Source organism: Astyanax mexicanus, chromosome 6 (assembly GCF_023375975.1).
Source record: "Astyanax mexicanus isolate ESR-SI-001 chromosome 6, AstMex3_surface, whole genome shotgun sequence".
Lineage (NCBI taxonomy): Eukaryota > Metazoa > Chordata > Actinopteri > Characiformes > Acestrorhamphidae > Astyanax > Astyanax mexicanus.
In genome coordinates, this window is record NC_064413.1 from 37,159,590 (window position 1) to 37,175,790 (window position 16,201).

The following is a 16,201-nucleotide window of genomic DNA, read 5'->3' on the forward strand; positions in this document are numbered from 1 at the left end:
ATATTTGGGGTGTTTATGCAATAACAGTGAATGTTGCTTTTGCAGTTTGGAAAGGTGTGGTACATCACACTTTTTCTCCTGACTCCCCATGCAATGCTTATGGAGGCAATGTTATCAAAAGAGCCAAATTATCAGTGAGGAAGTGAGGGGGGGGGGGGGGGGTGTATAATGTTTAACTGTGTGTGTTGGTAAATTAGCATAACAAAGACTCACCTCTGCCATTTTGGCAAGCTCAGTCCAATCAGCTTTGTTGTAGCTGCACATTATGCTGGAAATGATAATCTATGGCAGGGAGTGAGAATGAGAGAGAGGGATAGAGAGAGAGGGAGTGGGTGAGGGAGAGGGAAAGAGAGGGGGAGAGAGAAAGAGGGATTAGAACAATTCAGATATTCTAACAACAGGTGCACTTTATGTTACACTGTAGACCCAAAAAAACAGAAAGCTCCAATTATGTGTGCGCACAAATATTCATCCTTCCTGTCTCGTTCCGCGCATGTTCTAAAGCCCTGAAAGCATCGACATTACCTTGTTGTTAAAAGCAACAGCATTGTCCTCCTTCTTTTTTAGAGTCACAAAATCAATACTTATAATTCACAAGATCAGACCAAATCCACTGGCATGCTGGCGTTATTAAAACAATAAAAACTTCATAGAGAAGGAATTAGCTAAGAGCCCCTGTGCAGGCGCTGGATTACGGCGTGCCATTTTCATTTTTCTCGCCCTGACACACTATAAGCCAGCCGTAAAACACGCTGTGGAGGACCTGCTCCTTAATATCACCTCCCGGTTTTAAGTAATCACAGATATAAAAAGGCTTTGATATAAAGTGCAAACAAACCACAGGCAATGAAGAAGAGTATGGCTAATATACACAGCACATTTTTCCCCCGGATAAGCGAAGACACTGGGTCAACATTTGGCAAGACACTGGGTCTCGCTCATCCGGATTTGCTAACATTGTTAAACACATAGGTGTGTTCCATTGTGTGCCTAACAGCTGTACAAACCAGTGGAGAGAGATGAGTGAAATGAAGGTCAGTCCAACACTTGCGCTTCATACCCTTGCGTTCACCTTTTTAATTACATCTAACACCTGGTTTTATCCAATGACCGTGACTTATTTGTGGCGGCGACGAGGAGGAGATGCCAGAGAGACGGAGCATGTGGGCCCTAACAAAAGGTATCTGGAGACACTAAGGGGAAGAAAACTGATTTCATGGGAGGATATTAAACTCGGAGGATGTGCTCTCCCTTGGGACAAATTTCCGCTAGATATAAATCTCTGGGGCATTAGGCTTCCCCAAAAGCACCACGCCGTTAGGGACTAAGTATAGCCCAGCGACACAAGAGCAGAAAATATTGTCAAGTTTTAGAGGGCAAATAAAGTTAAGCACCCTGACATTTACTGCTCAGATTTGCCAAACAGCGTTGACATATAAGCGATATTTGATACACCCTGAAATAGTGTTCGGTAATATTGTCGTAAAGCCATGGCAAGCAGAGAAATAGTGGAGTGTTGATGGAAAAGACTGAGATGACTAGCCTCCATTGAGCCACGTTTCATTTCAGGGGCTACGGAGGTGGGGAGTGTTTTATTTTGATTTGAGCTTGACCTTTGGCCACTTTAACTTCACATTATGGGAAGGAGGCCCTTGAAAAGGCAGGGAGGCATCCGCTCGGCATCTGCTCTCCAGTTTATTAAAGACAATCGGGGCTGAAAGCACAGTCAGTCTCTCTCTATCTTGCCAGAGCAAGACTTGACTATAGAAAATGTACATACACCCAGCCCATTAGCAATAGCCCAAGCTGTTAAAATGGTATATTGGTAAACATAATAAAGCCTTGAGAATATATGAGGATATACGGTGTTGTTGATACTGGTGAAAATCTCATCACTAACAAATATATCTAGCTATGGGTTGTTGATATATGGATTGTTAGGTGACTCAGGCCTTATTGCCACCGCTTTTTCTGTGAAAGTATCCACTAAGAAGGAGCTCATAGGTGGGGATGGGGATCTGTGCTAGGCTAGAAGATAACACTAGCCTCTAACAATCTTTTCTCTACTGCCTCAAAAACAAACTGGACTACCTCAGCTGATCACCAAACTGATCTGAACCCCCATCAAAAGGGAAAATTACATGGAATATTATGGAATATTTACTGTGAGAAGGCTAAAATGTAGATTATATTTACTATATTTAAATTTAGGAAATTAAGCAGATGCCCTTATCCAGAGTGACCTACAAAAATGCTAAGCGATATTCGCAAAGCCAAGGCAAGCAGAGAAAAGACTGGAGCTTGACCTTTGGCCACTTTAACTTCACATTATAGGAGCGAGGCCCTTGAAAAGGCAGGGAGGCATCCGCTCGGCATTTGCTCTCCAGTTTATTAAAGACAATCGGGGCTGAAAGCACAGTCAGACAGCCAGAGCAAGTTAGCGAGAGATCCGTGGAGCTGTGGAGCCGTGGAGGCAGTGGAGGCTGGGAGAGGAACGGGATTACCTCGTTATCAGCTCAATAACCCCGCTCCCAGCTCCTGCCTCCAAACACACGGCACACTGTAACAAAGCGTCTCCATGGAGATCAGTCACCTAGAGCCTGTCACTCGCCAAAGATATGAGCACGTTTCCCGACGCCGAAGCCCACCCCCTCCTCCGCGCCGTGCAGCGGCCATTCCCGTGTAATAGGGGGAAAAATTGAAGCATTGATGATGACAATCACAGCAATTTGTCCCGGAAGCTCTGACCCGCGAGGGCTGCAGCTGCAGCTGCAGTTCGGACGGGGTTTGGAGGCAGACTGTTGCAGTGGAATGAAAATGCCTCTCCTGTAGCAGGCCTGCGCACACAGCAAAGCGCCACAGCTCCAGGGGCAGGGCAGTCCGACCCACCTATTCCACTGACAAATGGAAATTGCCTATGCCAGAACGCAGATTTGATTTTCCTTTAAAGCAATAGTTCAGAGAGAAATCAAATTTACAAAATGTTCCCCTTACTCCAGTTTGCTTCTCGGGTTTTGTGGTAGAGCTACACAACACGCTTTATATAAAAATGCACAAAAGCGTGCTGCAAAGCAACACATATATTGAAGCCTTTTGTGCATTTTTAGACCATCTGTGCTGTAATTTGTTCAACAATATGCCACACAGTGTTCCAAACCAAGCAAATCCACTCAGATATTTTTTTTTTAGATTAAATAAAACCACAAAAAACTGCTCTACTGAATATTGCTAGATAATTGGTTAGATATAATGAAAAAAGTATATGTTACACCACTAAAAACATTAATATAAAATATATAGAAGTCTACTTTACAGTTTTATGCATCATAGTATATTATACAGTCCCCCTTAACACTTTCAAACCTGAATTTCTCTAGTGATGGAAAAAAAAAAAAACGAGGGAATGCTGTTTTCTATCTGCAATGCACAAAAAATAAGACTCCGATCTACTATAAAAATCTGTATAGCAAATAAATTAAATTAACTAAAATATGTAATAGTTTTTTTTTTATTCCCATTGCATTGGAAGCCTGTGTGTCATATTGTCTATTCCATATTGACCTTTTTATTTCAGAAACCATCCCTAAACAGTAAAAAACATGAACATTAAATGCAAAAAAATCACATTCAATTAGTAAAAGTTATCTGTAACTTTGCCTCAATGGCTCTAGTACTACTGTTTTTCCAGTACAGTGGATGGGGCCAAGTTACTGTTTCATTGGTTTATAAACTTGTTCATTGGCTGGTTCATGGTCTATTCTGATGGACAACAGCTCTCAAATAGTGTTATGTGCAACAAAACATAAAAAAAAAGGTCTGAAAGGGTTAAGCAATTAAATTTCAGATTACTTAAATGTGTCCTAGAATTTCAAGCAGTAGTTTTCTGGACATAGCTGAATAAAGAGAGTTCATGGAAGTACATGGAAGTGACATACTGTGAACCTCACACACTATATTATATACGCTATAGGAAAATCCAGCACAAACAAACCAGAGTCACCACATGCTGCTAGTTACAGGAATATGGGTTTTTATGTGAACCGGGCTTGTGTCACGACTTCTCATATTATTTACTTATACTTTCCATATATAGCAAGTCTTTTTGCCTTTCTAGACACCCAAGGATGCTTGCAATTACATTCTACACAAAATCACTTACACTCAGCACCAATCCACACACACCGAGAGGAGTGCACAGCATGCTTTAACCGGAAACGCACGTTCACCTGGAGGACTGCACCAGGCAATAAGGAACTGAGCACGGACAATGTGCCAATCCATATCTGGGCATTCAGTCATACAGACCTTCATACTTACACACATACACACTAGGGCAATTTTAGAATATCCATTTTTTTTTCTGGGCAGTTTAGAGAATCTAATTTATCTGATGTTTTTCACCATGTTTTTAGACTGTGGGAGGAAGCAGGAGTCCAGATACAGGGAGAACATGGAAACTCCACCTAGGTAGTTACTTCCTCTAAACCAGCATCCTCAGAACAGAAGCTCAGACTCAGACAAAAGCCCACACTAGAGCCAATGTTGAGTGAGCAAAGCAAACGTTTTGTGCTAAGGCTACTAAGGCTAAGGCCCAATCCCATTTCACCCTTTGGCCCTACCCCAACCCCTCTGTTTTGCACGTCCTGATTCTTGTTAGGCTGGAGGGGTAGGTAGATTGGACAGGACTTGTTAGCCTCTCAAACGGAGACTTTTTAGATACACACTTCAAACCGAGGGGTAAGATGGTAAGATGGTAGAACAAGCGATCAAAAGAAACACCAAAATGTAAGTATTTTCCTTGTTAAAAGTGAGGATCAGCACTATATTATCATAGTTTAATGTGTAGTTTCAATGTTTTATATCCAAATTCTTCTTAACAAGCATAAAAAAAATTGATAGTAATTGTTTCAATAGCCAGCTAGCCAATTTTTCCACAATTCACCTTAAATGGTGCAACAGAAGGCAGGGGCTGCACAGGTTTTAAAAAGGGATAAAATAAAATAAAATAAAATAAAATCTAAGCTAATTTCAGCTCCCCATCACAGAGAAATAAAGGAACCGAGAATAATAATTAATTTCTGCACAACCTGCCCCCTTTCAGAAGACATACGATGCCCTAAAGTTAACTAGTTAGCCTGCAGCTAGGTTACTGAAATTTTCACCCCTTTCTCTTGAAACTCTGTTCCAAGGAAAAGGTTTACACTCAAAAAGAAGTGGTAGGGCCGAGGGGTGAAATGGGATTGGGTCTAACAAGCCTAATGCAGCTATAAGTACAATACTAGACACTGTTTGACATGCTGTCATATAAAAACAGATAAACTCCCTTGCAAAGCTTGCGATGGCTATTTTGCAACTTGAGTTTCATTTTTGTTTTTGTCTTCTTTTTTTTGCAGCTGCAAAATGTAGTCAGACTGCAACCTGATGCAGTTTAAGGAGAGCATGTGGTTGTGATTTATACAATACAAATAAATGGCAATACGTATTGATTACTTATTAGCTACATTAAATGACGAATGAATGTGTTCAGCTACTTTACGTTGCACCCAATGCTGTCACAGATATTCAAATGCGAGTAGAAAAGTATTTCCAATAGAATGAGACTAGATAAACATGAACCAACTGGCACTATGCCTAATGTGAGGCATGGGTTGAAGGGCAAAGCACCCCTGGAGTTGAGCTGGCATAAGTTAGGGAGTTATATATTAACATATTAATTATACAACTACTACTTTTGTCACTAAATGCTAAGTTAATCCATCAATATTGTAATATCCATGATTTGAGTGACAATGAGTAAATAAGCAGGTGTCCCAACTATTGGGTCCACATAATGTACATCAGATTTGCATGCTCTGTTATTAAACACATTCCAGTCTACTGGTTACACAGACTGGAATACAAAAAATCTAAATTCACTGAATTGGCAGTTTAAACATGTGCACATGCTTTCGCTACATGCTACATTTCATGCTACAAAACCCTCCACCATCAAACGCTAACATCCAAGCCCACATGAACGCATGGGCACATACATCCACATGTGTGCACAATGACCTTGCAGTCTTTTGTACGGGAGATGTTTCCATTCAAGTGGCAGCGCAGACGCTGGGTGCAGTGGGAATCGGTGAAAAAGAAGTGCTGCTTTCCACTCTGTGCTCAGACACATCTCTCAGCTGTTTTCATCTTCCACACAAAAGCTCCAGGAGTGAATGCTGGACATCACTTCCATTAGTGCTCTCTCTGATTGCAGCTGGAAAGTCTGCCACAAATCAATTAATCCTTTGATATTTCTTGAGCACTAGGAAAGAAACTGAGCCTCAGAAGTGAACAAATGAGTTGTCATTTTGTAATTTCAGCCAACATATGCTGTTCCTTCTGTATAAATACAAGAGGGAGGAAGGAAGGGGGGAAAAAAAAGAGAACTGAGTTATGGTCCAAGGCCACACCATAAATATTTGGATTTCATTAACAAACATGAGCATTGCATTACTATGAATAATAAAAAGGACATTGAGGAATTAATACTGAAATCATATTCAAATTTTATGACTGGAAAACCAAACCGCAGCGGAGAGACTGGAGATAATTAGCTACCAAAGAGAGACTCATGCTGCTCACTGTAGTCACTATGATGCTCTAACACATCTCTTTGCATGGAAACATCAGGAGGTTAAGATTAAAAGGGAAATTATCTTGGGGTTTGAATAGATTGTGACAAGCACTTTATTTACTGATTATCTGCTGTTAGCAGCAATGATAGTAGCAGCACTAGCTTAAACCCTGCGTCTATACCACTGATTATAGTCTTTGCCTGCACATTTATCTCATGTACACAGTGAGAAGAGACAATTTCGTGTCATAATGAGGACATAATATTAAATAAAAGCTGCTTGATTGTATCAATTTAGTGTAAACAGAACATCTTCAATCTTCAATCTTGGACCATCTTCAACTCTTTTACTGAACAGAACAAAACGCTCCATGCAGTAACTGCTGCAATTAGTGGTCTGGTTTTAGCAGCACAACCCTGGAGTTTCTTTTAGATAGCAACAAAGATTTGACCTCTAAAATACATAAAATACACAATTTGCAGTGAAATCGTAGGTAAGATATTTCAGCACTTCTCGCCCTGGAATTGTTAAATATCACTTAAATGTTACTGCAGATGTAACATCAATGGAAGAGTTTAAATGGATAATACATACATGCCAGTGGTTTTACTCTCTAATTGGTTCTGAAAGGTTGAGTCTGAAAGGTTCAATATGGCTGTATGCTAATGGGAAGAAATGAAAATTGAGAAAACAGACAAGTGACAAATTAAAGGAAAAATCTGAATAAATGATTGGAGATGCTTTTCTTATAGGTGTAAGCAATTAAAATTACATCATATTCAGTGGCATATAAAAATTATTGAGCCAGTGTGGATCAAGATGACATGAGAAAAAGATCTAAGGCTATATTCTAGGGTTTATACACGTTTTCACAAATACATTTCCATGATTTTTCCATGACTTTTTCATGCTTTCAAGAGAACTTTTCATGACCATACGATTTTAAAAAGTGCACACATGGACAATAAAACCAAGAATCAACTAAAACTATAATCAAATTGATTACAGTGAGCTTAAAATGCATCTGCCACACAATTTTAAACTATAAAATGTGTGTCAGATCCTGAAAGCTCCATTGTGAACAGCTAAGGGCTTACCTCTGAGCTGATATATTTTTTTAGCTCAAAATAGATTTTCTCCATCGATAAACAGAAACACAAAGATTTGTAGACTAAATTTTCATGACTTTTCAAAAACTTTCTGGGAATTTTTATTTTTTCAAAACTTATCCAGGCCTGGAATTTGCTATTTTCTCAAATTCCATGACTTTTCCAGGTTTTTCATGACCGTACAAACCATGAACCCTGAAATTCACACAGCAAATAGCAGTGGCTCAAATCGATTTTTTTTTTTTTGCAATTTCTGACATGTTTGTTATCTGTGTGGATACAAATCTGTAAATCGGCAAGAACCACACATATATACTCATGTATGGCATTATAATCACATACATATCTGATGTGTCGTAGTGTGACTCGTTCTCAACAGCTACATTGGAATTCATGTGGCGTCATAAAAATGAGATGAGTAGAGAAAAAGAAAAATGGACCACAGAACTGAGAGAGGGTTTCAGTGGTGGGGTAGTGGGGTAACAGACCTCAAATATATTTTGGGTGATATTTCTATTCAAACTAATTCATACAGCCCACATTAAGGGATATTTTGGTTTAGAGTGGCCAAAAAAAACACTTATATCAAACAATGGCAGGTTTATCTCAAGTTCAATTACAGTGTCTAATGAGGGAACAGAAGATATTTTATGCGGCAGGCTGACACACTTCAAATGAACTGTTAACGTTAGGGCTGTGTATTGGCACCAATCTGGCGATACGATACGTATCACGATACAGGGCTCATGATGCGATACATCAAGATTCTTTAAAAAAAACTCATACAACCTAATTTAATCTAAGTGGAAAAAGTTTAATTTGTAAACAATCAGAACGGTGGGAGCTACATTAGACTTAATTACTGGTCCTGTAGCATCCAATATCATGCCACTTTTTTCAACAGTTTTAAACTCTCTGCCTTCTCCATTGTGGAAGCCAAAATGAGCCCACATTTCAGCTCTGTACACCCCAGGAGCCGGCCTCACGCATTTAGATTCTGCCATCGCCAGCGGGGTGCTAACGCTAATGCAGCGCTGTACTTACTTGCAGTGTACTGGAGGCACCGAATGGATCAAGATAGATCAATAAACAACAAAAAAGTAACTACTGTCCGCAATCTAGCTGCTGGGAGTTTAATAAAAACGCACTTAATAAAAAAATCGATACAGCGTTTTTGAGAATCGTATCGCAGTATCGCAAAACGTAATATCGCGATATTCAAGTGTATCGATATTTTCTTACACCCCTAGTTAACATAGCTTTTATAACTTTAAAAGAGAGTCATGATTGGGATACAGACAGTTAGCAATTCAGTCACAAACACTGCTCCACTTCATTAAAGAACATACCTGAACATACCTACACTAAATGCGTCATTGCATTAGGATGTGTACTGAGGTAAAAGTACTGGTACACTTTCAGTGACTGTAATGTTTGTGCATTGGTTATATAATAAGGAAGAAAAACATGAGACTAACTAACAGATGACTAAGAGTGTCAATTCAAGAGGAGACATAACAGCAGAACAGAAATACATATTTCTAAATAAATGGGAAAAAAGTCTTATTCTGAACTTTATGTTCTACTATAATACTATTTACTGAATTAACTGCCTAAAGCATTTATTGAAGTCCAGCAGGAAACAAACACACACTGTGAGAGTCTACTCAAAGCTGGGTACTATGTGGCACACTATTTTGAGAAAGCTCTTTGAGGAGCCAAAGCTTTGAAAAGACACAAATTATGTAATCCACCATCTCATCAGATTTCACTAACCTCCTGCTCGGCACTAAACTGCTCTATCTATAAAATGAGTAGGTTTCTGATACTGAAGCAGATTCTTACATTGTGAGGGAAGTCCGCCTTAAGCTCAGTCACGCTCTGGCACCAGTAGGCGGCAGTTTTCTCACTGATGAGCTCGATGTTGAGGAAGGAGCCCTGGGCTGGGCCGTATATCGGGCCTGACGTGGTTCCGCGCACGATTCGAGGAGACACGTTTGTGACCAGATCCTGAAAAACACAAAGAAAGAAAGAAAAGTCAGAAACACTGGACTCAAATTACAACTGCAGAAAGAGTATTGCTCATCCTTCTGTTCTGTGACCTCACTACACTTCCCCGTAAAGCATGCTAATGAAGCACATCTGTGATAGTTCTGTAGAGCAGCAGCTCTAACAGCATCTGATTACTGCTACAACACTGCTTCAGCAGGGGAACTACAGACGCAAGCACTGGACACAGTACTTAGGTCATTATTTTTCTGTAAAACACCATCAGAGACATAATCTCCAAAAATATATATCACGTAAATCTCTCTTTTAGCATCCTTACCAAGACCAGATAAAGTGATTTTTTTTTTTTTTTTTAGGAAAAAATGTTCCTTTTTAAAGACAGCCATTCCAAATCTACACCATTATCAGACTTGTGGTTCATCAGAACACAAATGAAAATGAATATTGTATATGGTTACATAAACCCATTCATCAAAACCTCTAAACCTATACAGCTCTGAAAAAAAAGAGATCACCAAAAAATGACGAGTTGCTTTGATTTGACCAAATTCAAAAACCTCTGGAATATAATCAAAATGAAGATGAATGATTACAACCATCAAACCAAGCTGAACTCCTTACATTTTTGCACCAGGAGTGGAATAAAAGCAGTGTTTAAGACTGGTGGAGGAGAACATGCCAATATGCATGAAATCTGTGATTAAATATTAGGGTAATTCCACCAAATATTGAATTTTGAACTCTTAAAACTTTATGAATATAAACTTCTTTTCTTTGCATTATTTAAGGTCTGAAAGTGCTGTATCTTTTTTGTTATTTCAGCCATTTTACATTTTTTGCAAAAAATGCTCTAAATGACAATATTTTTACTTGGAATTTGGGAGACATGTTGTCCGTAGTTTATAGAATAAAACAACAATGTTCATTTAAACTCAAACATTTACCTATAAAAAGCAAAATCACATTTACAGACCAAAGACCAAGTGACCTCTAAACTACACGTTAGAGTCACACTGAATGGGCTCCTTCAAGAAGATAAAGGGTCAAAATGTCCTTGCTTGCTGAGTTCCTCATCATTGATAAATTGGTGGCAGTGGTGAAACCATTAGGCTATTAAAACAGGGTTGTGTGTTCCATAGCCAGGTCTAATAATCAGCCATTGTTGGGCAAGACCCTTAACACTGCTCCTGAACTGTTTAATCAAAACGTTGTTACTGGGGAAATTATTTACTGGTTGAAATATGAATAGTAGTTTTATTAATGCTCAACATGGCGTCCCAGTCTTAAGCAAAAAGAGCCAATCAGACTGCAGAGGATCAGCATGCAAAAGGGGGAAAGCTCCCATTTAAGTGAAGATCTGTGCAAGGGCAGTAGCCAGAACAGTTAAATATATAAAAAAGCACATTTTAGTATATAAACAGTAATTTTGTTTAATCAAAATGTTTTTTGCATTTTGGTCTCTTGCCATTCAAAGAGATGGTCGGCCACCAGCAGTTACAGAAAAGACTTGGCGACAAAGACTTTAGTTAAAGGCAGAAGGCACGTCCAATCTGTGTCCAACACACAGTTGATGAACATGGTTGAAGACGGTTGTCTTTGTTTTTTTTTTCCTCCTTCTACAGACATACAGATTTACCACATTAAATCAAGTGTGACCCAAACCCAAAGTGTGAGTGACATTAAAAGGGCTCCTCAAGGGGATGGTCAGAATTTCTTACCTTACTTTCCATTAAAGACAGGCTCTCTATCTACTACAGACACTGTAGTCCATCAAACCTCAAGGCCAGGCTGCAGGAGATCAAGCCAAGACATCGTAACGGCTAGCTTTAATTAGATTTTTGTGAGGTGGAAACGCTTGCGTGCAGTCTTCTTCCTCAGCCGGACAGTAATCAGTCCACTCAGTACATTACAACGCTAGTGAAAGGAGCTGGCAGCCACACAAGGCTAATGCTGCAAGCGACCTGCTAATGGCTTTGGCAGATCACAGAATGCTGCCATCCACCACTCCAAATGCAAGGTCACGGTGTAAAGCTAACAGCCCAGTGCTGCCAATGGAGTTATAAAACGTGGCCCATTTGGGTTTGTGTTGCACAATGCCAGCAAATTCAATCTACGGCATGTGTTTGGAGCTTCTCTGTGCGTGTTATCTGGACTGCCACCCAGCAGGGTCACAATGTTACATGGAGAACTCAAACATAGTGGTGTAAAAAGAAAAGAAAAGAGCCAGAGAATAGAGGAGCATATTTAATTTGATACACATGAGAGAAATAACTTCTCTTCAGTATTCGCCAACTTGTGCTAACAACGTCAAATGAATTGATAAAGTCAGATTACCTACGGAGGGACGAGCAGCTTAATCCCCCTTCCTTGGATAAACTGTCCATCACAATTTAGCAGCGTACGAGAACAATTTGAATAGCCCAATTAGGGCTTACCCTTACAGAACAATTTAGATAATAGTATGTTAACTTCATTTTTACAACATTTAGACAGTTTTCTAGCTACACAGACAAGAAACTTTAATTGCTGCTAATTAGAGCTAATTAGCATAAGTTTGATCAGTAGGAGCAGAGCTAGTGCTTTTCTCTCTTTTTTCCACATTCCTTTATCAGCCAACAGTGAGTGCTACGCACCAATAGCTGCTCCGTTTCGTTGTTTTATTTATTTCAAATTTATTTCAAATTTATTTACACACACAAGACTTTACACCAGGTTTACAAGACTTATAAGAACTGCAAATACAGAAAACAAACCTTACTCAACCCAACAGTCACCTTTCTGGCTTGAATGCATTCACAAGAATAGATTTAGACGGTAGAACATCCAAGGAACATTCAAGTAAGCGCACGTCAGATTTACTGTGCCCTAGACAGGTTCTGAAATCAAGTTAAAATGAACTCAAATCACGTTTCTGATTGCAGACGCATCGCACTGTGAATATTCCATCAAAAGATGCAAATACATAAGCACTTCTCTCCCAAAAGCTGGCAGAGAGTTGCTGTCGTTGGTGCAACATCACCGTGGGATGAGTGACAGTTTGGGACGTGGCCCGTGGTTGTGAATGAAGACGTATCCTGTCTTTCTAATGGAAGTGCAGTGCCCCTCCAGTGAAGGCTCTATGGAGAATTGAGACAGTCATCCCAAGGGCTCGGGGCGAATCCGTAAGTCTGTATTTAATGAAGCTGTGACCAGGGAACATTTGGCTGCCGGCGTTCTGTATTATCAGGCCAGGGCGGAACAAGAGTTTTAATATTAAGCAAGTGGAAACCATGAAAATTGCCCAAAGGGAGCAGACTGGCACGCTATAGAAACAGGCCCCACACACAGCGTGAGATAAGACGCACACACACACACACACACACACACACACACACACACACACACACACACACACACACACACACACACACACACACACAAACACACACACACACACTTTCACACACCAACATACACACACAACCACCTAAAATACAACATTACACATATCACCATACAGCCTAAAGCAAACTGGATTACCTCAGATGGCTTTAGTTTCTTACAGTACAGTACATGCTTTCTTAAATACAGACCTTTCTGCAGAATATTTTTACCTGGGTGGTCAGATAGGACCAATATTCTTATTTACAGCTAATGCCACTAATCTTATGATATTTACAGACTAATACAGTGCAACTAACATGTTTCTGTACAACAACAATCTTGTCTCATTGTAAAATGTCTGCATATAAACAGTGGCGCAAAAAGGGGGTATGCAGCCTATGCGACGCATAGGGGCGCTGCACTAGAGGGGGCGCCAAATCAAAGCCTCAAATAAATTTGCGGAGCATGGTGGGAAAGTAATGACAGGACGCTGGCGATTTTAAAACGGATCTCCCCCCCGCTGACGATTTAAAAACGCGCACATACTACGTTTGCATACACCGAAGGTATGTAGTTGCGCCCCTGCATATAAACATACATAGGTGAACTTTTGCCCTTTAAATAGGCTAGTTTACAATTTCTTAAAAAAGACAGAGATGAACAGCATTAATCTGAGAAACAAATAATTAACTGGTAAAAAAACTACTTCAGTTTAAAATATCACACAAAGTCCTCCAATCACTGATCTGCCATTTTTTGTCAGTTGAAGAGAGTTTTGTATCATGCAAAAAAAGGAGCAGCTCAAATGATTGGATTTCCAATCGCATTTTTGACCAGTCAGACCATATTAGAAACGTCTGATTATTTTAAACTAATTCTGAGAGCAATCTAGTAGTGTATACTGGCCAGAGTCTTAATATGAGCCAAAGAAAACTGAGCATGAAAAGGAAAATTTTCATTTTACATTTACATTTACAATTCCCACCTTTAAGAAAGCAGCAGCTACATCTTGGTGCTGGTACATTTCTAAAGCACTGCTTAAGGTGGAATGGAAATTCATGTAAAAAGCCTCTAATTTGTGCTGTGCCGTTCTTTTACAACTCCCTCTGCAATCGATATATATATTGGTTGCACAAGTGTGTATCCCCTTTATAACATGAAGCTAAAGTTTTGTAGAAGTTTGAGGTACCCAGTCTTTCTTAAATCTGCCACAACTTTGAATGCCAGGTAGTGTACCCAAGGCTTGACCTGTTGCTGCCAAGTACACTGTACAACATTAGGCAGGGGGAGGAGGGTTATACACTTGGGATGGAGTGTGATACAATGCAGACAGCAGCAGCCTGTCTACATCTGTTATTCTCTTTAACATCAACTATTGCAAAAAAAAATACACATTATTGATTGAAACAGACAGTGCCCAGTGTATTATATCAGATAGGATCAGATGTTACACCCCCTGTCTGCATGCACCCTAGTCTGTGCCTCTGTCTCTCTAGCTGGTGTGCAAAATGGGCAAAACCCAAGATCAGTTACACCAGTACACAAGAGGCATCACTATTAGCGCTAGTAAGACGTTCATTAAAACATCATTAACTAACCATTACTGTCTATGAACAACTCACTGGCTAATTAGAACATGAAAATGTACTTATGCCTATGGATGTGCGCTTTCACACTAGCCTTGGGCTGATAAACGATATTATCGAATATTGTGATAATTTAAGTTAGTGACGATATTAAGCGCATTATCGTCCAGGCCATAAACACGTGACTTCTACCGCCGTTCCGTTATTTAAACAGCTATAGTTGAGCGTTATAAAGGAGTTTCAGTACAGTTTCTCCAGACTGTAGCCCGTGTTTACCGTGCTAAAACAAGCTACGTGGGACAAACCGCCTGCTGATAGTGCACTGGTTTACAAGACCACTCAGGTTTCCTCAGTGTAGCGCTGTCCCAGAGTTTAGATTCTCTGCCTGAGCCAGACCCGAATTCAGGCGGGGGCGGTCCGAGATTTCCCACCACTTTCCTGATGATCTGTGACATAGGCATCTATTTTTAAATGCTATTTTTTATATTATATAAAGCTATGGCGTTATAATCACAATATAGTTAAGTAACAAATCATTTAACTATGTTTTTTTTTTAAAGTTAGAAATGTTATAACCACGCAGCTCTGGCCTGCACTGCACACGTGAGCTCCTACACTTCACCGCATTACACACTTGACTAGCAGCGTTGTGCGTGCAGTTTATACTGCAGTTTTTGTGCTTTAGCACTCAGGATATATGCCTAATATAAAAAAAAAAGTTTGTTCAAAAAGTATTTTATATTCCTAAACATAGATAACTATATTAGAGTAGAAGAAGTTATTATAAATGATGTTGTTCTATTTGGGTTTAATGATTGTGCGGTGTTGTTTTTTGTGTTTTTGTAGTTAGGCTATAAGCTCAATATAAAAAAGTTTGTTCAAAAAGTATTTTATATTCTTAAACCTAGATAACTATATTAGAGTAGAAGAAAGTAATTATAAATGATGTTCTATTTGGGTTTAATGATTATGCTGTACCTTTTTGTGTGTTTTTGTAGTTAGGCTATAAGCTCAATATAAAAAAAATGTTTGTTTGTTTAGAAAGTATTTTACATTCTTAAACCATATTAATTATATTATATTACAGGGTAGTCATTCAAACATCATTCTTGTAGCCTAATTTATGATATTTAAGCCTGTGATCACTGTTTGCATTGTTCATGTTTTAATCTTTTGGAGATCTGTTAATATACATTTTCTTCTTAAATAATAGTAAATCTATGCTTCTGCAATGTTAATTAAAGTCATTTAGATTGAAACTGTATAAACATATTCGCAGTATCTTAATTAGTGGTTAGTCAGGATTTTCAGAGGACTGTACTGCTCTTTCGATATAAACAAGCTTTATTGTAAACCAATAAATAAAACAAATGTAATTAGTTTCTAAAATAATGAACTTTTTAACAATAATATCATTGATCGCAAAAGTTTTGATGACGATAATCACGTGTATGAATTTACATTATTGCCTGAGCCTATTTCACACACAATTACAACTGTGATTCCAGATTAATAAATACTT

General features: G+C 39.1%; 1 protein-coding gene across 1 annotated transcript in view; it reads right to left on the reverse strand.

Moving 5' to 3' along the window:
• dpyda.1 (dihydropyrimidine dehydrogenase a, tandem duplicate 1) overlaps nucleotides 1–16,201 on the reverse strand; it is a 206,287-nt gene that overhangs the window by 67,838 nt on the left and 122,248 nt on the right. The window contains exons 14-15 of the mRNA XM_022673644.2: nucleotides 9,566–9,730; nucleotides 214–282 (exon numbers count right to left, since the gene is read on the reverse strand). Of these exons, the coding sequence (XP_022529365.2) occupies nucleotides 214–282; nucleotides 9,566–9,730 (234 nt within the window). The remainder of the gene's footprint in view (nucleotides 1–213; nucleotides 283–9,565; nucleotides 9,731–16,201) is intronic.